Source organism: Nerophis lumbriciformis, linkage group LG15 (assembly GCF_033978685.3).
Source record: "Nerophis lumbriciformis linkage group LG15, RoL_Nlum_v2.1, whole genome shotgun sequence".
Classification (NCBI taxonomy): domain Eukaryota; kingdom Metazoa; phylum Chordata; class Actinopteri; order Syngnathiformes; family Syngnathidae; genus Nerophis; species Nerophis lumbriciformis.
In genome coordinates, this window is record NC_084562.2 from 6,050,824 (window position 1) to 6,072,297 (window position 21,474).

Genomic DNA, 21,474 nt, shown 5'->3' on the forward strand with positions numbered 1-21,474 from the left:
CTGGGCCATCCCCATATCTTTATAAATGACATGTCATTTGTAAAGACATGCCAGGCTGACAATAGGATAATGTAAACAACACTGCCAGAGCCGCAATGAGTTTATAGTAGGTGTGTGAATGATCAACAATCAATATTATTGGCAGAAATAGAGGGCCCCAAAATCAAATTTTGCTTAGGGCCCCATGGAGGCTTGGGCCGGCACTGCATATATATATATATGTATATATATATATATACATATATATATATATATATATATATATGTGTGTGTTTGTACAAAACAGTACAAACACAGTACAAAACAGCGCCAGGGGGTTGTAGACTCAATAAAGCAACAAAAATAGAATGCAACATATATATATATATATATATATATATATATATATATATATATATATATATATATATATATAACAAAGTGTAAAGCCATAGACTCACACAAGTTCCGTAAATAATCCAAATTTGGAGCACAGCATCATAGTTTTTTCACAGCATTTTTGGTTGTTAGAGGTTAAAGCGTTTTAAAGTAAAGTTCTACTTATTTTTTAAAGGCACCAAAATAAACAGGTCGTGTGTTGAGAAACTTACATTTATGAATATAAAATTTAGCCAATAGTATATAATGAGGTTGCAAAGATAATGCAGCAGTAAAAGATGCACGAAGCGAGTCAGGGGTTTGACGTCATCAACATTTCAACCAATAGCAGCGTCGTATGCAAATTTTCAGACTCATCTAGGAAGTGGAGTCGAGCTGTCAGTGTGGCGGCTACATATCTGCTGCTGCGTGCTGTGCTTAAGCTTCCATGCCGAACGAGGGCGTCGTACAAAGCAGACAGAAATGGCTGAACAGCACAAACGTAACAAACCAATGGTTTATCACGGGTATAAATAAGGCCTGGACGTTCACCGGCAATTAGTGGCACGCTATCATATTTATCGGCTGGGGTAAGTACGAACTATGCTAAAGATGCTGTCTATGGTAGCATGACCCGCTGTAACCGAGTGTTACTAAACTAAAACATATACATGGCTTAAAACACCAATATTAATTAGTATTATTGTTATTATTACATTCACTTGAAATTATAACAATATTCGACCTGCGTGGCCCAAAATGCTCTTCATTATCTGGACCAGCAGAGATGCAAACGGAGGGATTTGCTAGTATGTTGTTTGACCGCCATCGTGACCATGACATCGATTAAAATAAAATAAAAAATTATATATAAATGTTCTTTTTTTTTTTGGTATTGTGTAACATGTTGTAACGGTGCTGTACAGTGTGTGCCCTTGTGGCAGTGGACGCCTCTTGCCGCTGTAGTCGACAAAGAACGTTAGCCGAGCAGGGGCAGTGTGTATTTTAGCAGACGACATTGTTATTACTGATTAATGATAGTTTAAAAAAAAAAAAGTCACCTTCTTTCTGAGGACATTATTTATCAGTCTCTTTGTTTATTTGCTGCAATGGATGACCTAATAGCATGCGAAAATGAGACTGAGGATTCAGACGCCACACTGAGGCTCTATACAAGTAGGCTATGTTTACATGTGGAAAAACTAGCTTCCATATACTGGCTTTGCTATGTATTTGTAAGTGACTTCTTTGGAATATCTGTTTCCATTGTCACCCAAATGAAGGTATTTCTCACTCCAGGACAGGGGTGTCCAAAGTGTGGCCTCCGGTGCCATTTGCAGCCTGCAGCTGGTTCTCTGTTTTGATTGATTGATTGAAACTTTTATTAGTAGATTGCACAGTTCAATACATATTCCGTACGATTGATCACTAAATGGTAACACCCGAATACGTTTTTCAACTTGTTTAAGTTGGGGTCCACGTAAATAAATTAATGGTACAAATATATACTATCATCATAATACAGTCATCACACAAGTTAATCATAAGAGTATATACATTGAATTATTTACATTATTTACAATCTGGGGGGTGGGATAAGGAGGGTCTGGTTGATAACAGCACTTCAGTCATCAACAATTGCAGCATCAGAGAAATGGGCATTGAAACAGTGTAGGTCTGACTTGGTAGGATATGTACAGCGAGCAGAGAACAGAGTGAGTTCAGATAGCATAAGAACAAGTATATACATTAGAAATACATTTGATTTTTTACATTTGGTTATTTACAATCCGGTGAGGTGGGATGTGGAGGTGGGAGGGTGTTAGTCAAGGGTTGAAGTAACCTGGAGGTGTTGTTTTAGTGTGGTTTTGAAGGAGGATAGAGATGCACTTTCTTTTACGTGGGGCGGTATAGCTCGGTTAGTAGAGTGGCCGTGCCAGCAACTTGAGAGTTCCAGGTTCGATTCCTGCTTCCGCCATCCTAGTCACTGCCGTTGTGTCCTTGGGCAAGACACTTTACCCACCTGCTCCCAGTGCCACCCACACTGGTTTAAATGGAACTTAGATATTGGGTTTCACTATGTAAAGCGCTTTGAGTCACTAAAGGAACGCGCTATATAAATATAATTCACTTCACACTTCACTACACCTGTTGGGAGTGCATTCCATATTGATGTGGCATAGAAGGAGAATGAGTTAAGACCTTTGTTAGATCGGAATCTGGGTTTAACGTGGTTTGTGGAACTCCCCCTGGTGTTGTGGTTATGGCGGTCATTTACGTTATGGAAGTAGTTTGACATGTACTTCGGTATCAGGGAGGTGTAGCGGATTTTATAGACTAGGCTCAGTGCAAGTTGTTTTACTTTGATTACTGTAAAGCCGTGTATACTAAGGCTATGTCTACACTAAGCCAGATAACCCCTTAAACGAATAATCATTTAGCCTAAGCCCCGTTTCAGCCACACTAAACCAGCGTTTAAGGTCCCCCTCCTCGGACCAATTTTTACACAGTATTTCTTGAATTTTCGGCACTAAGCTTTGTATAGACTCATTGATTGTTTACAAACAGAGTTCAGAGAGGAAGTGACGCCAGAAAGACCGTGCCCCCACAGGAGGTGACATCAGAAAGAACGCGCCACAGCCAGCTTCATAACAAAGATGGAGGCGGATCATCCAGACATGCTCGTGTTTCTCCTTCTTGGCGCTACAGGAAATCACAAATCAATACCTTAAGTGAAGGAAATGCGCGATTGCAGCTATTTCGGATACAACACATCTCAGACGGCGAGAGAACTTTTGAATGTGCGGGTCAGCTGTGATTCTACTTACCGAAAAACTTCATCCATTCCTCCCGTGGATGTGATACAGGCAGTGTGTGACTACAAATATTGCTTTATGGCCCGCATGGTCATCGAGTGTGCGTTTGGACAACTGAAGGCACGCTTTGATTCACTGCGCCGCCCCATGGACATTAACCAGACTGACCTACCATTCGTTGTGTATGCTTGTTTTGTAACTACTGTAAAGCCATGAAGGAGCCACCTAACGAGCAGTCCGTGGTTGCCGCCTTGGAGTACGACCGCCATGTTCAGCCTCCAAGAACAGACTGGATTGCAAAAATGGAAAATCACATGGGCAAATTACGGCCTAATACAGGGCCTGACTTCTGGCATATTATTATAAAAAAATTGTTATTTAATTTGCGGCTCGGGGGTCAAATCCCAGGAATGACACCACACCGACCCCCAGGTTAAATTTTGCAACAAATTCCTAAAAACACTAAAGTAGCGCTTTAAAGTGTGACATGGAAACACATTGCATTGTGGGTCTTGCCGGACTCTGAATCACTTTTTTACATGGTTGAATGCAAGACTCTGCGCTTAAGTTTTGTTATTTTTCTTTAACAAATTCAAAACATTGCGTGAACGTGCGGCATCATTAACTGCCACAATCGTGGTCATGATCACTTCAAGAAAATAAGGATTTGGTGAGATTTTTCCCATTTCCAGTGCGATCGCAAAGCCGAAATAGGTCGGGTTGTAAAGCTAATACAGAGACGGTGAATAGCCTGGATAGCAGCCGTGAGATGATCAAACATGACTTTTAACGCTATCACCTGGTACATGTTGGTGTGTTCACTGCAGTTTGGACAAAGCAAATTGTATTGAGTTCCACATGTAGCATTTAGGAGGCTATCCCCACACTCCTAACATGGGTTGGTTTCAGAATATTTACAAAATGGAAAAATATCTAAAAGGACAGAGAAATCTTTGCCTTTTTTACTATGCGGTCCATGTTGTTAAAGGGTTTAGACACCCCTGTTCTCGGGTGTCATAATTTGTACTTTGTTTCGCTCTGATATTTAAAGTGAAATAGGAAATTCTCCACCGTTATGTGAGTAATAAAACATTGTTGTGGAGCCCTCTACATCTGCCATAAGTGTAAGTAAGCTTTTTAAAATGTCTCATTGCTTTTCTTTTTAGGTCTGACCACATCACTGTGACTTCACTGATCTCATTGTCCCACTTTTGGAGGAAAATTGTTAATTACAACCACCTTTAATACAAGTAAGTACATAGTAGTACCATATTTGTATTATTTGTAACTATTTACCGTATTTTTCGGAGTATAAGTCGCACCGGAGTATAAGTCGCACCTGCCGAAAATGCATAATAAAGAAGGAAAAAAACATATAATTCGCACTGGAGCCCGGCCAAACTATGAAAAAAACTGCGACTTATAGTCCGAAAAATATGGTAGTGATACAATCCCTAAAGAAAATCTTTATTAAAGTTTGTTTTTAGCAAATTTAGTAAAAAAAAAAAAAAAGTTAAAGTCTGTTTGCAGTCATTTATACTCGTTTTTATTTGATTGCAATTTAAAGGAAATTTACATCATAAAATAACTGAAAATTATAAAACACCAAGCAGCATGTATTTAGTGTTGAAGTTCAGTACACTCAATTAAGGTAACAAATAGACTCTGAATAAAATGTCAAGTTGTATGAAGCTGCTCTATAATAATATTAATCAAAATGATATTGACTGTGACTGTGTATACTCTTCAATTTACTGTTATGTAAAGGTCATGAAACCCAGAAGTGACCTTAGACTTTTGCCCAATGCTTTTTGTTGTGAAATCCCCTACTTCCCTTCCTTTTCTGGTAAACAAAAGATGCTGTGGTTGTCTGTGCTTTGTACATTTCCTATTTTGTCAGTAATTTCATGGTGCATTGTGTCATAGTGCAATTAATGATCACATTTTTAAAAACAGTTAATAAAATATATAATAATAATAATAATAATAATAATAATAATGAAATGGCTGCATCTCCAGCAAAGTGCTGAGCCAGAACATGACTTTAAAAGAAGTCCACAATCGTTGTTTTTAATTACTGTGTACAATTTTTTTACTTCTAGAGCAATCATGAGCACCCACGACTCAGATGTACACACCATCTCTCCGGAGCTGCCAGCAATGTTTGATGGCATGAAGTTGGCAGCCGTGGCGACGGTGCTCTACGTCATTGTACGTTGCCTAAACCTCAAGAGCCCCACCGCGCCCCCTGACCTCACCTACCAGGACACGCCCCTCAACCACTTCCTGTTGAAGTCCTGCTCTCAGCTGACCAAAGAGTGAGTTGCACACTCCTGTTGATTCCGTCATTCATGGCGTTACCGTGGAAATGTAGACGTTGCCCTGCCTTCTGGGGCTAAGGGCGAGTGACAAGCCAATCTGTCATCAATGGTCCTTGGTGGGCCACATGTCTATCAGAGATAGGTGGCTTTACGGGACTAATTAATTGATGCTCTTACACCACAAATACATAAAAAAGGGCAAGACCATTATAATTCGTTGCATTAAGTGGAATTCGATCAATCAATCAATCAATGTTTATTTATATAGCCCTAAATCACAAGTGTCTCAAAGGGCTGCACAAGCCACAACGACATCCTCAGTACAGAGCCCACATAAGGGCAAGGAAAAACTCACCCCAGTGGGACGTCGATGTGAATGACTATGAGAAACCTTGGAGAGGACCGCATATGTGGGTAACCCCCGCCCCCTCTAGGGGACACCGAATGCAATGGATGTCGAGTGGGTGTGACATAATATTGTGAGAGTCCAGTCCATAGTGGATCCAACATAATAGTAAGAGTTCAGTCCATAGTGGGGCCAGCAGGAAACCATCCCGAGCGGAGACGGGTCAGCAGCGCAGAGATGTTCCCAACCCATGCACAGGCGAGCGGTCCACCCCGGGTCCCGACTCTGGACAGCCAGCACTTCATCCATGGCCACCGGACCTGTGTGTCTCCCCCTCCACAAGGGAGAGGTGGGAGCAGGGGAGAAAGGAAAAGAAACGGCATATCAACTGGTCTAAAAAAGGGGGTCTATTTAAAGGCTAGAGTATACAAATAAGTTTTAAGATGGGACTTAAATGCTTCTACTGAGGTAGCATCTCTAATTAGGGTGGCTAAATGTTTATATACTACATTATGCTGTGGACTGGAACAGGAAGTAGGTCTAAATTAATTGGTAGGACACCATGTTTGTCATATGAGGAATAAAGAGTTGATATATTGCTGCACGTTGCTTTTGACATAATTAGAAGGATTAATTGGATTTGCATGGATTGGCGCGATCGCAACATCAGAAATTCCTGAACAGACCGATCAATATCGGTCTCATCTGAATTAAAATCTGCATTACAGTCTCTTAACAAGTGGATTTGATGCATGAAAAGCAAAACACCCAAAAACAAGGAGCATACATTTTTATACACAGTTTATCCCATTCAACCCGTTCCCTGCCACTAATGATGTCTAACTTTACCACAGCAATGAGATGATCCAATAAGATTAAACCTGCGGTGACAAGTTACTCAACTGAACTCTTCTCCAAACTGTGCTCTTACGTAACAATGTATTTTCAAGGCGCAATAAATCTTGGCACTGGAATAAGAGCCGATAAAACAAATTGACAAGATCAATGTTCTTGTGTAACTGCTGTTGTCATTGAACTTTTTGTACACACAGGCACCTGTCCGCTTCAGGCTAAACAGACATTGGAATAACTATGTTGTAAGTCTTGAGTCTGTCAGCGGTGTTGCTGGAATGTAAACGCGCCTACGCCTGATACGTAACTCAGCAAAACAAGCTGTAACAACACTGTTAGATACTGATGTTAGCTCAATGGCTCATTGTGTAATCTTTCAAAAGATGCAATAAAAAAGGGTACTATCTTAAGGTTGCACAATATAAATGATAAGCAATGATATACATTTTGCTAATGATAGAGCATTTATTACTTTTGGCATCGTGATAATCCATGTTGATGAGACATTCTAGCTGTGTCCCGCAAATTTGGCTGAGACAAGTCAAAGCAATGTAGCTTCCTCACTAGCAAGCTAGCGGCTCACATGCCTCCACAGTCCGCTGGAGGCAAGGTGACAGAGTAATGTAAATATTTAGTTAATATTGTTACACCACCATGCTGTATGTTTGTCTGATTATAATTGTGATCAAAAATGTAATCATTCAATCATTTTGATGATCCCAAATGTGTCAACTATGCCATTATTCTCCTTGTACGGTTTTGTAATCAGCCTCATTCTCCAGAACAACTGTAAAAGAAGCTTGATTGCATCTTTATGTATTTTTACGTTAATGAGATGTGTGTTACACAGGTACATTCCTCCCTTGCTATGGGGCAAGAGCGGTCACCTCCAAACAGCCTTGTATGGAAAATTGGGTCGAGTGAGCGCACCTCATCCCAGTGGGATCAGGAAGTACTTACCTATGCAGGATGGGGCAACCGCGACCTTTGACCTCTTTGAGCCAGTGGGGGACCATCGAACAGGAGGTGAGTGGAAACTTGCCGTATACCTTGACTTTAGGTGTGTCTGCTTTTTATGTCAGCTTATTACTGTGGTTTTCACATTTACTCTTTTTCTTTTAATACGCAAAGTCACATATACAACTATTGTACATTTGAATTAAAACCGTTAAACAAATATTAACAAAAACACATTTTATAAAACATAATTATCGTTTTACATGCACAAAACCACAAAATACATATAAATTGTCCTTTCCATCCTTACACTTTCCATCCTTTCTAACTGAGCTATTGTGTGGAACAATTTCCCTTGTGGATTATTAAAGTTTGTCTAAGTTTAAGTCTAAATGACGAATGAAATAGATAAATGAACATTTATTCACTTACGTTTATTGAATACTCTTGATGGCAAATATGATAATGAAAGGAGAGGGAGGAGGGGAGTGGAGAAAAGAATCTACTTTGTTACGACTTATTTCTGGAATTCAATAGTGTTTCTAACCTTATTTACCAAAGTGCTGGCACTCACAGCTTTTAATTTCTGTCTTGCCTCTGGTAAGGGCGGTCACATTTTTTTCCGCTCCCTTCTTCTCCCTGCTTGCTCTCTTTGTTTTTCTTGTCTACACTTAACATGTTTATGTGTGCATGGCATGGAGGTTTTTTCCCACTCCAGACTAGGCCCCCTTAGGAGCCCAGTCTAGATTGTATTTTTTTACTCATCTTCTTCCCCAGCGTTTTACCTTTTTCCCACATTTTACGGGGCGCCCCGTGGCGACCCATCAGCGTTCCTGTTCTGTAACCCTGTACACTGTTTGTTTGTCTAATCTTGAACGGGTTTGTGCTGAAAACATAGTTTCGTTGTACTTGTTGCAATGACAATAAAGTCCTATCCTATCCTATCCTATCCTTATGGCTTATTTTGCAATCATACACCATAAATAAAAAGTACAGAGACTGAGTCACCAACAGAGGTGGGTAAAATAGTACATTTTACTTAAGTAAAACTACCGTTAATAATATGACTCATATAAATGTAAAAAGAATCATCCAAATAATTACCTTAGTAAGAGTAAGTATTCCGTGAAAAGACTACTCAAGTACTTAATAACCTGTGAGTAACGTTTGATTTATTTAGTAGCTATTTTTGATGGTACTAACTCTACAACTGTGTGTGTAAGACAGAGAAACAATACCACGGCATGTATTAAAAACGATGCACATTTTAGTCACTTATGACGTTAAAACAGGGCTAATGTTAGCATATGCGCAGTTAAAATAAAAAAACATCTACAACTTAGCGCAACCTGTTTGGCAGTGGAATTCTCGTAGGCTGAAATATGAACATTTCTACTGATACAAATGACAATGGATAGTATAAATGCTATTTTTCGTAGTTTGTAAGTAATCATTAACGAGTTATGCCGCCTCCTCTGGCGTCATGTCAATGTTTACGATGGGTATACTGCCAGGTTCATTGAGAGTTGTGAGCCGTGTGACAGTGTCCACCGCTTAAAGAATGGTCTAGGACAAGCTAACAATACATTGTCTTTGCTAACAGTAATAAGTATGTTATATATAAATATAATGAAAATTTAAATTAATGTAGAGATTGGAATGAAATTCATTGTAACGGAGTTAAAGTATCCTTTCTTCCTCCCAAAAATACTCTGTACTACAGTGTCATACATTGGCTTGTTTTGATCTGGTATTAAGTAAGATTGGCAAATACAGCATTTGTGCCTGTTTCACCAGATGACATCACCATGGTGATATGCCCTGGTATCGGTAACCACAGTGAGAAGCATTATATCCGAACCTTTGTGGATTACGCCCAGAAGGACGGCTATCGTTGTGCTGTCCTTAACCACCTCGGAGCTCTACCCAACATTGAGCTTACCTCGCCACGCATGTTTACTTATGGTGAGTACATCTTTAGAATCCAGCCTCGATTATTCTTAACTTGTTATCATGGAATCATGTGTAAATCATGTGTTAAACATGCTTATTTCTAATCTCCATTCGAAAGAAACTGTTGCCTTGTTTTGATGTGCAACTTTGCATGTATCGTCACAGGGTGCACATGGGAGTTTGCCGCCATGGTCGGCTACATCAAGCGGGCTTATCCTCAGACCCAGCTCATAGTGGTGGGTTTCAGTCTGGGGGGAAACATTGTTTGTAAGTTCCTGGGCGAGAACATGTCAAACCAAGAGAGAGTCCTGTGCTGTGTCAGCGTCTGTCAAGGTTACAGTGCTTTCAGGTGGGTCGGTTTCTTTGCCTAATCTAATTTATTTACTAAATACAACTGCATTCCTTTCATAAGGTGTAACTTTTGAATATTTCATTAGTGTAGGTTAAAGCATACTCCGTATACTCCTGATTACAATAAACTTTGGATGCAGGCAGCAGAAATTATTTCCTATCATAGTCTAAACCTAATTTACCTCTCAAATTATTTATGGAAATCTATATCTTTTTCTTTTCTTTTAAAATTGTTTTTAAATTTAATACTTAGTTTCAGGTAGCGACATCTTAGCCAGTGAGTTAACTTTTGTGTTGCTAACAGATTACACATGACATTCCATGTGTTGTTCAGAAGGCCGAACGGCGGTTCTAAGCTCACTTCCTGTCTGTTTGTCTCTCAGTGCTCAGGAAACATTCCTGCAGTGGGATCAGTGCCGGCGCTTCTATAACTTTCTCATGGCTGATAACATGAAGAAAATAATCCTCTCGCACAGGTAACTGTATTATTTTTGGCCAACATTTTAATGTCTTGCTATGTGACAATGGCACGTATACCTCAATAAGGATTTAAGTAGTTATTACAGTGTTTCCCACAGCATTGCATTCTATCTGCGTGTCATTTTTATAGATGCTGGGGAGAAGAGAAGAAGTGAGCAAAAACATGGATATGCAAAACAAATGTGTTTAGAAACAAATGACCTTTCATGCGTCATTTCAGCTTCTCTTTACATCTATTTACATAATGGAATGGTGTGGTCTCATCTACTGGCAAATTCTCTTGTAGTATTGATATTTTTTTGTTAATTTAGCCATTTATATGCTTAAAATGCTTAATTTAGGCTGAGTGAATCCACAAACTTAAAAAACACAAAAAACCTTTACAAATTACAAAGAAGGAAGATAAATATATTTAAATGCTCAAAGGAAAATATGGCTCTTTAAAAGCCAGAACAATATGTAATGTTTCTTCTACCAAAAAAGTAGATTGTGTCTTTTTATATTTTAACTTATATTCTAAATGAAACTTGGTCAAAATAATTCAGTGAGCACATCCATCAATACCGTGATCATTTTGCTTACTATACCTGTGATAAGACATTTTCATATCGTTAAATCCCTACTACAGACATACTAGCAGCAAGCTTGTTTTACATTGGAGCATAGCGCCGATACAATTTAAAGAAGAAAAAAAACGATACCAATGTCTTCCAAGACCACGTATTTATAACAATGTTATAAAAGATCCCTATTGTCAAACATTTTCATTGTTTAACAAGTCAGGTAATTGCTTTGCATGCTTGTATCCTCTCCGCATGTTTAGGCACAGTCTATTTGGGGGAAACTCTGCGAAAATAATGGATGCAGATCTTAGTCGGCTATACACAGCAACATCCCTCATGCAGATTGACGACAACATCATGAGGTATGTAAATGTAGCCAGTTTTGATGTTTTCTCACACATTTGGTAGAATTTTCACATAGCCAAAAAGGGATTCATTTATTTGATATGTTTAGAAAAAAATTACTTATTCAGGGTGTTTTTCATCATTCTATCAATTCATTTTTCTACAGTAACACGCTTGACCCTTCTACATTTCAAATGCCCTGTTTGTGTAGCATGGCTTGCTGCTGGGCTTTGCAAATGTGCAAATATGCTTCTGTAGATGGAATGTCTCCCAGTTATAAATGTATTAAGTTTTTAAGTGTTTGTGAGATTTCATTGAATACAGTGCATCTGGAAAGTATTCACAGCGCTTCACTTTTTCCACATTTTGCTATGTTATAGCCTTATTCCAAAATGGAATACATTAATTTTTGTCCTCAAAATTATGTCCATTATGCCACCTTTGACAGCAATTACAGCCTCAAGTCTTTTTGAACACGATGCCACAAGCTTGGCACACCTATCTTTGGGCAGTTTCGCCCATTCCTCTTTGCGGCACCTCTCAAGATCTATGCTTGCCACCACCATGCTTCACTGTAGGAATTGTATTAGCCTGGTGGGAAGCGATGCCTGTTTTTTTCTGAACATAACGCCTGGCATTTACGCCAAAGAGTTCAACCTTTGTTTTATCAGACCAGAGAATTTAGTTTCTTATGGTCTGAGAGTCTTTTATAAATGGTTTCCGTCTGGCTACTATACCATACAGTCCTGATTGGTGGATTGCTGCAGAGATGGTTGTCCTTCTGGAAGGTCCTCCTCTCCACAGAGGAATGCTGTAGCTCTGAGAGAGTGACCATCAGGTTTTTGGTCACCTCCCTGACTAGACTAAGATGAATGCAGCAATGTACAGAGATATCCTGGATGAAAACCAATGCTTTCCATCCAATCTGATGGCGCTTGAGAAGTGCTCCAAAGAGAAATGGGCAAAACTGCCCAAAGATAGGTGTGCCAAGCTTGTGGCATCGTATTCAAAAAGACTTGAGGCTGCAATTGGCTGCACTTGCTGCCAAAAGGTGCATCAACAAAGTATTGAGCATAGGTTGTGAATACTTGTATTCGTGATTGTTGGGTTTTTTTTTGTTTTTTTTTATACATTTGTTAAATAAAACAAAAACGTTCACATTGTCATAAAGTGTGTAGAATTTTGAGGAAAGATTTGTATTTAATAAATTTTGGAATAAGGCTGTGACATAACAAAATGTAGAACAAGTGAAGCGCTATGAATACTTTCCGGATGCACTCTTATGTGGTAGCGTGCAGAATAGCACATGCAACACAGTGGTTCTGCCAGCCTTTTGTGTGCAGAATTTAACACGTTGAAAAGTTTTTAAAAGAATACACACAGTATTACATAAAAAAATAATACATTTGTTCTATCTTTTTTACATCATGAGATGTTATTTTAAAGGTTATAGTTGAATGAATCCCTTCTTTTTGTCTTTCAACAGAAAATTCCATGGTCACAGCTCCCTCAAAGAGTATTATGAGAAGGAGAGCTGTGTCCATTATATTCACAACGTAAGAACAGTTAATTTATTTCTTACAACTTCTTATTATGTTTCTACTCTGTGTGTGATGAGTAATCTGTAAGTGTTATTTTGTAGGTAAACGTACCGCTGCTGCTTGTAAACTCTGCAGATGACCCTCTGGTTCATGACTCTCTGCTCAAGATCCCCCGCACACTAGCAGGTAGGTAACCATATTTGTCTAGGCAAACAAGATGACATCCTTTTAATAAGTATGCTTTAGCAACTGTAAAATTATGATATTATTGGCTTAAACCATGTTTACTTAGAAATAGAAGCTTCACATTACACATTTGATTAACAAATGATTATTCTGTCATGTATCCATCAGCTACCCTGTCTTTTCTATAAAAAAAAAAACAATACCAACGCTTGGCCTCCAAGGACAAACCCAAACACATGTTTTCTTTATTTGTGTAATTATCATAATTATCATAATCCTTTGAGTTTGGAAATCTTGCAGGTGGTAGGAAAGGGACAGTGTTCCGGTCTCAAATGTCACTAAACTGACTGACTGAACAGTACTGTCTTGCAGTAACGTGTTCCACAAAACAAGAATAGAGCCACTATATGTTGTATTTTCACTAGTGCTGTCAAATGATTAAAGTTTTGATCAGATTAATCACTCTTTTTAATCTGGTTTAATCAAGATTAGTCACAGGTTATTACTCGCTTGCATAATTTAAATTAACTTAAAAAATACCCCAATATTTGGACACAAATGTAATTTTATTGTCAGAATGTCATAGAGGAAAAATTTTTAAATGTTCTACTTGACATTTATTTGCTCAAAACTCTTAACATTTTATCTAAAGTCCAGTCAGGGTGTATTTTGGAGGAACATTTGACAACGAGCACTCAAGTCAGTCTTCCCACTCAATAAATTATAACAACCTGTGCTGCCTTTCAGGTAACCATCCACAGTTAAAGTAAAGGAGGATGTACAGTAAAAATAAATTGTGTGATTACCGGTAATCTGCGTATATACATGATTAATACGATATTTTTGTAGTTATTTACATGAGTTATTTTTGACAGCCCTTATTTTTTACATTGATCTTTTGTAAAAATTATTTCCTTGAAGAAATATGTTTGGGGGTAATTGACAAAAGGTAAGATAAAGGCATGGTGATAGCAGAACCTCATAAAAAAAAGAGTTAACTTTGATCAGAATGTTTTTTGACTGAAGCGTAGATCTAAGAAGTCCTGTTGAATATTGTGTTGGGAGTTTACAGATGCTGCCTATCTAATCAAAAATCAGACTACTCAAGTTGACTACAACAATACTAGGAACTGTAATAAGTTAGTCAGGGGTCAGAGTACTTATGTCAGAGATATTTCAGACACTGACACTGCCTTCCTCACTTTGACTCATGCATGACTCAAGCATGAACTGATTGGGATTAGGAGGGTGCAGGTGATTGTCAGTATTGTTGATAATTGGTTTATAGGAGTGTCCACAGCGTAGGATGAATATCAGATGGCTTCACACCGTTCACAGAATAGGGTGTGAGACAGGTAATGCCAAGTACTGTATGAATAATCAGTCTAGTCTAGTAGTCTGATGCAAAGTGCTTTACAGCTTCAACTATGTTGAGACCAGGCATAGTAGTAAAAATGTAAGCATTTTAGAATTAACACACTTCATAGAAATACTGTAAATCAAAGTAGTGGACACTTACCCACACACACCATAAACCAGTTATACTGTATGTCCATCATAAACATTTTCTCACTTTGTTGGACTGCCTGCACATTGAATCATACCGCCTTACAGTTTATCAAAACTTAGAGTATTTGGACATAAATAACTCCCTCGTGTGTGAGACGCTGTGTGTTTGCATGTGTATGGGGACGGCGTGGCGAAGTTGGTAGAGTGGCCGTGCCAGCAATCAGAGGGTTGCTGGTTACTGGGGTTCAATCCCCACCTACTACCATCCTAGTCACGTCCGTTGTGTCTTTACTATGCAGCTTTCACCATTCACGGCAAACACTCATTCACTGCTCATTCATGTTATCATGCGCCTGTATGGTGTTTTGTTACATGTTTTGAAACAAGTACCACTTTTTTCTAGACATTTAGGAAACATTCCGGAACCCACTTTTTAGCGCACCTTCAGTTTGCACGTACTGTACTTTTTAGACGTGCTAAATAAAGATGGAAAACAGCTCCCGCAGAACAGTTCTATTCTTGATATTTCGAATATTTGCATTTTCTCCTCCCAGTATTGTGGACGTTCTGATGGTCAGCATATATTTTGCATATTCATGAGATTAAGCTTTTTATTTTGCTCAGTTAGGAGATGCAATCATCTGCGCACAAGTTTAGTAGATCAGCTTTTCATGTGGCATCAAGTTTGCATGTGCTTTATTACACACAAACCTTTTAGTAGATCAGGCCCTCAATATATTTAATCCTTAACCTCAACACATGATGTACAACTTCTTCACTATTTCATTGTCAAATATGAAGATTTTCCGTGTTCCCAGCATTCATTCCATGCCCAGCGAGAAGGTGGAACACTCATACGGCAGTTGCCACGCACACTGTTAAAAGCCCTGTGGGGTCTTAATCACGAGACTGTTAACCCAGATAAGAGACAGAATAAAGAGATCCAGGCCAATCCTTTATAGCCACTCTGCCCTGCATGGTCACAGCTGCAGAAGCCTGTAAGAAGAGTTCATGTGCCCGTCAGATCAAGATGAATGATTTATCTGCATGAGAGAGATGTCCTACTTTTGCACTTCATCGTTTTTATCAACTCAATGTAACGATATGAACATTTCTTATCACGGCTATTGTGACCAAAGTATCATGGTTATTATCACATTATTTTTGAATGTCCTTAAAAAGTACTAAAACACACATTAAAATATTTTAAACAAGTATTTACAAAACAAAACATACAACACACTATGTACTTGCCTTGGCAAAAAAAAGTATTGCAATTGACTCACTGCGATGACCCCTGGCACGGAAAAGCTGAAAGTTGAACAGAGACTTAAAATTGTTGTGTTTGTCATGTTCATATTTCATCCTTGAATTGTCATATTCTTTTAACACAATCCTTCACCAGTCTACACGTGTCTATGTTTGGACTGTATAGCAACAACCAAAGAAACAACACAGAGTGGCTGGGTGTGTGAGTCTCTGAAACAGGTCCTTCTAAACAAACAGGCATAATTGAAATGAACATCTTTGGCTGTAACCTGTTTCAATGAATTGCTCCGTCAGGCATTTGTGCAGTACACAAAGTCCCACCCAAGTGTTGACTTTGATGTGCAAAAACACCGTAGGAAGACCTCGTCTTCATACATTATTAGTAACCTATGGCTCAAGTGTTGATGAATCGACAAACATTCCTACCGATTATTTATTTTTATACATTTTTAATAATAGTTTTTTTAGGCCATTTCATGTGTCATACATCAGCAGCCAAGAGGAGCTTTTGTAACCTGTGACCAGTTTTGCAAAAGTTTTATCATCATTTGTATACCAGATAAAATATTGCAAGAATCATCTTGAATCGAGAATTGTGTTGAATCCAGAATCGATTTGTAACGCCAAGAATCGAAATCAAGTAACCGTGAGTTGCTGAAAGATTGTGTCATAATAAAAAAAATATCAGTGTAATCACTATAGTATCTAACAATACTTTGTATCGTTACTTTCAATATTTGTATCGATAAGCCCAGCCTTGTTTACTACATCCATGAGTGCAAGCTTAGCTGTTTGCTATGATTTTTTGTATCCTCCTACGGCAGGGGTGCCCACACTATTTCAGCAGGCGAGCTAGTTTTCAAATGACCAAGTCGAGGCTATCTACCTCATATATATATATATATGTGTATATATATATATATATATATATGTGTGTGTGTGTGTGTGTGTGTGTGTGTGTGTGTGTATATATATATATATATATATATATATATGTATATGTACAGTATATACATGTGTGTGTGTATATATACTGTATGTGTGTGTGTCTATATGTCTATCTTGCATAGCCCAGGGGTCGGCAACTCGCGGCTCCGGAGCCGCATGCTTTGACCACTCTGATGCGGCTCAGCTGCATACTTGCCGACCCTCACGATTTTTCCGGGAGACTTCCGGATTTCAGTGCCTCTCCCGGAAATCTCCCGGGGAAAATATTCTCAGATTTTCACCCGGCCAACAATATTGAGGGCGTGCCGTGATGGCACTGCCTTTATTAGCGTCCTCTACAACCTGTCGTCGCGTCCGCTTCTTCACCATACTATCTGCGTGCCGAACCAGTCACATGTTGTATGCGCCCACCTCAATCGACACACGGAGGGGGGGTTATTGTGTCGGGGGGCGGGGTTTGGTGGTAGCCGGGGTGTATAATGTAGCCCGGAAGAGTTAGGGATGTATGGGATTCTGGGTATTTGTTCTGTTGTGTTTATGTTGTGTTATGGTGTGGATGTTCTCCCGAAATTTGTTTGTCATTCTTGTTTGGTGTGGGTTCACAGTGTGGCGCATATTAGTAAGAGTGTTAAAGTTGTTTATACTGCCACCCTCAGTGTGACCTGTATGGCTGTTGACCAAGTATGCCTTGCAGTCACCCATGTGTGTCTGCAGAAGCCTTCAATAACATGTACCTGGGCTGGCACGCTGAGGGCACTAAAGGCAGTGCCATCACGGCACGCCCTTATTATTGTTGTTTGGGTGAAAATCAGCACACATTCGAGATAATAGTTGCCTTGAAATTCGGGAGTCTCCCGGAAAAATCGGGAGGGTTGACAAGTATGACGCTGTCAAGCGCCATTCATATAAAACTTGCGGGCCGCACTAACATTACATTTTCATATTAAGGTGCGGGCCGCGTGTCTGAGACCCCAGGTTTATACATAGCACAAAGCAAAAAAAAACTTTGTCCATCCATCCCATCCATTTTCTACCGCTTATTCCCTTTTTGGGGTCGCGGGGGGCGCTGGAGCCTATCTCAGCTACAATCGGGCAGAAGGCGGGGTACACCCTGGACAAGTCGCCACCTCATCGCAGGGCCAACACAGATAGACAGACAACATTCACACTCACATTCACACACTAGGGACCATTTAATGTTGCCAATCACCTGTATGCAGTGTTATTTCATTTTAAAATTTCAAAAGAGTTTTGTGGCTCCCATTGTTTTCTTTAATTTGTGAAACGGGTCAAAATGTCTCTGAGTGGTAAAGGTTGCCGACCCCTGGCATAACCCTAGTCATCAGTCTTGTTGCCTTGTAGAAAAATGTAAAACAAGCCATTTAATCTTGCTGTTATCTGTATAAGAACACTCTCTGAATCCTGCAGTCTTTGGAGTGGTGTCAGGTGTTGTTTTGTGTCCGCATGTTCACTGTCCAGAAACCCTAATTCCACTCTGCTGCATCCCTTTTGTAGAGAAAAAGCCAAACGTGATCTTTGCCTTGACGCTGCACGGCGGACACCTGGGCTTCTTCAAGGGTGCCGTGCTCTTCCCCAAGCCCCTCACCTGGATGGACAAAGTTATCGTGGGGTACGCCAATGCCATATGCCAGTGGGAGAAGCAGAAACCGCCATGCCAAAGTGACCCCCTGAGTGAGAGTTCCTGCACACAGGAAAAAGCCTGAAACCGTTCTTTGTCGCTCACTCTCTCGCTCCGTCACCCCAAAACACACAAGACACCCAGCACTGAGGAGACATCTGGAAGTGCTCGCCACCTCTCCTCTGCCTTCTTCTTTGGTGCTGCTCACTGCTGCAGACCTTGTCTCCATGCCTTCAGCACAGCCTTTGTCTCTTCTCTGTTAGGAAGACCACAGAGTAGAGTTCAGACAGTTTCTTGACGAATGAAGGCAATATGACAACAGGTGGAGATGATCTTCTCGCTTGACCACAAAAGTGAGCACATAAACACAAAGTGAGTAATAAACACATTGTTCCCTTTACTGCTCATTGATCATCACCACAATATTAGGTCTTGAGTGCAGTCTGAACCAAACCATGTCGGTTATTTCCAAATATGGTGGCCATGTCTGAGTTAAAAGAATGGGGACAGAGCCATGTTTGGTACGCCTGCTCCAAGTTCTCTGATCTGCCGTAGAATATAGAAATTGTACTGTACAAACTAAATACTGTTGACCCAGTTCATGTCGACAACCCGTCTAAGTCAACTCATCACGTCCTGGTCCACAGAGTTCCTATTCTAAAAAAGGGCTGTTGTCGACATGACATTCAAAACCCATAAGTGGTATTTTCTATGAACAATCGGTCCGTTTTTAGCAGGGCTGTCAAACTCAATTTACTTTGGGGCCGCTGGAGGTAGAGTCTGGGTGAGGCTGGGCCGCACGAAGTTGTCACTCCAGAATCACGTTTTAACCACCTGACTAAATTTGTTAAGCTTGCTTAACGCAAGTTGCTCTTTTTATTGCACCGTTATCGTAGTTTGTGTCTACTGGGATTCAAAATTGCCATAATGTATTTAACTAGTAGCCACCCAGAGTGCACGGGCTGCAATTACATTGAACTATGAAGTAGAGGGCTACAAAATATAGACCTGCGGAAAGCAAAAGGACCCCTGGTTTATGGTGTAATATTATTAACTTTGTCATTAGCGCTTGCGTGATTTAGCCAAAATCAGGTTAGACACCGCAACCGGAAAGAAACTGCCACATACACGCAAAGCTTTGGCATCGGACCAAAGCGCCTTCCTTTTTTCGCGGTAGACTTCTTCTCTGTTCTTTCATCCGCCTTTTTTTTTTTTTTTTTTCAAAATGCACACAAAGTAAAATAATGTCAAAAACAAAATTCTTTACCGCCCACCCTCTTTACGTCTCCGGTGAAAGTCACAAATAAATGTGCGAACAATCAATGGCCAGTTTTGGTTACGTCGACAACCGCTTATGTCAAGCCAATCCGAGGGATGCCGTCTTCCAACGGGTGCTGCTGTCCTAGGGATGTAACGATAAACTGCATTAATGACAATAAAGCTCTTGACAGTTAGTATTGCTGTTTTAAATTAAAATGATTGAAGAACCGTGGTTGATAATCGCACTATGATAAACTCACGGACTGACTGGCGACAGCTCGCTAGCTTAAATGCTAACAAAAACAAGAGACATTAACGCCTTTCCCCATTAAGAAACGACATACCCCGATCTAAACATACATAAACACATTGCTGTCTGAGCGACTACGCTATTCAATTGTGCAATTTGAGCCTACAAGCTGTGCTTTTTTTTTTTTTTTAGAACAGAGTGATCGATATATGCTTGAGAGGAATATGACAGAGGTGTGTTCAAGGACCGCTGAACAGAGTAGGACACCACAACGCCCGCCCGAAACTCAAGACATGCAAAATAGTGGGCTTTCAAACAGTGCGTCTATTTATTTTAGTTATGTGGAAAAAAAATCTAAAGATTTCAGTATGTGTAAAAGTACTTTTTAAACTAATCCAACAATGCTGGGATAGTAATAACCCTGATAATTTTGGTCACAATAACCGTGGTATGAAGTTTCCGTATCGTTACATCCCTACACTATGTGTAGATTCAGCCTGGCATGACTGTACGGTTGAAGAAGAAAGCAAAGTTGCGAGGGCGCGTATTCCATCCATGCACATTCCCACAGTCACATTCTATCACTCTGTTGCAGCGCACTTTACACCCTCCTGACTGCCCACCCCCACCCCCACTTAATCAGCTGATCTTCATGTTTTTCCTTTCCCTGCAAGTGAGAGGACAACATTGGATGTATGTTAAGGTACTTCTAATGTATCCCCGTGTTGTCTCTTGTCGGTTTCATGCCACCCTCTTTCTCTTCTGGTTGCCTGTGACCAGCTGCAGCATCAGTTGCGACATAATCCTACTGCCAGTGCTCAGAGGCCAGCGCTCAGCCACCTCAATAATAATATTATTGCCATCAAAATCCACAAAGTTTGCATCAAAGAAGATTCACCTATAATTCAAAAGCTGTTGAGTCCCCCTATTTATGTCTCTAATGGGTGTGTCACAACAGGGTTGTTGATGGTGTTTAGTATAGGTTGTAAACAACTGATCTGCGTAAAAGAAAGCAAAATAAGTGGCCACTCTTCCCGATTAATGAGACAATTAGGTGATGGCACAATTAAGGAGTGCAAGTTGTCAACATTTGCAAGACCGATAAAGTAACCCTTATACAAACCAGGGCCGGCCCGTGGCATAAAGATCTGTTGTGTAGGACTAGATGTTACAATCCCCTAATGCATACTTGAGACACCTATGCGACTTTGTGGGATGGTCAAGTGAGTGAAGGCATCCTCTGGGTTATCAAGTGGGCGCCCCCCTTCCTCAGTGTTTCGCTGATAGGCCCACGACACCTCCAGAGGGTTCAGCAGTGAGTCCCAGCGTCCCAGGATCACTCCCTAGATGCCATCACTCACTTGAAAGCCCAGGTGGAGTCCCTTCGCTTGACCCACAGCCACTGACTCCCCTTTTCAGCGGCTTTTGAGAGGTCTTTCACTGCCTGCCGGTGGGCCTTCCTTTGCACTCCCATTTCCCTGAGGAGCCTGGATGTTGAGGTGGCCACGAACCATCTGCAGCCTACTTCCAC

The 21,474-nt window shown here is 40.2% G+C and overlaps 1 protein-coding gene across 1 annotated transcript; it reads left to right on the plus strand.

The window, feature by feature from the left end:
• The first annotated feature begins 747 nt into the window (after positions 1-747).
• LOC133615983 (monoacylglycerol lipase ABHD2) lies at positions 748-18,831 on the plus strand. The gene is made up of 11 exons (XM_061974931.1): positions 748-947; positions 4,340-4,423; positions 5,276-5,491; positions 7,543-7,718; positions 9,447-9,614; positions 9,768-9,951; positions 10,337-10,429; positions 11,257-11,358; positions 12,828-12,897; positions 12,984-13,068; positions 18,310-18,831. The coding sequence occupies exons 3-11, from the start codon at positions 5,283-5,285 to the stop codon at positions 18,516-18,518; spliced, it is 1,296 nt and encodes a 431-aa protein (XP_061830915.1). The 5' UTR covers positions 748-947; positions 4,340-4,423; positions 5,276-5,282; the 3' UTR covers positions 18,519-18,831.
• The last annotated feature ends 2,643 nt before the right edge of the window (positions 18,832-21,474 follow it).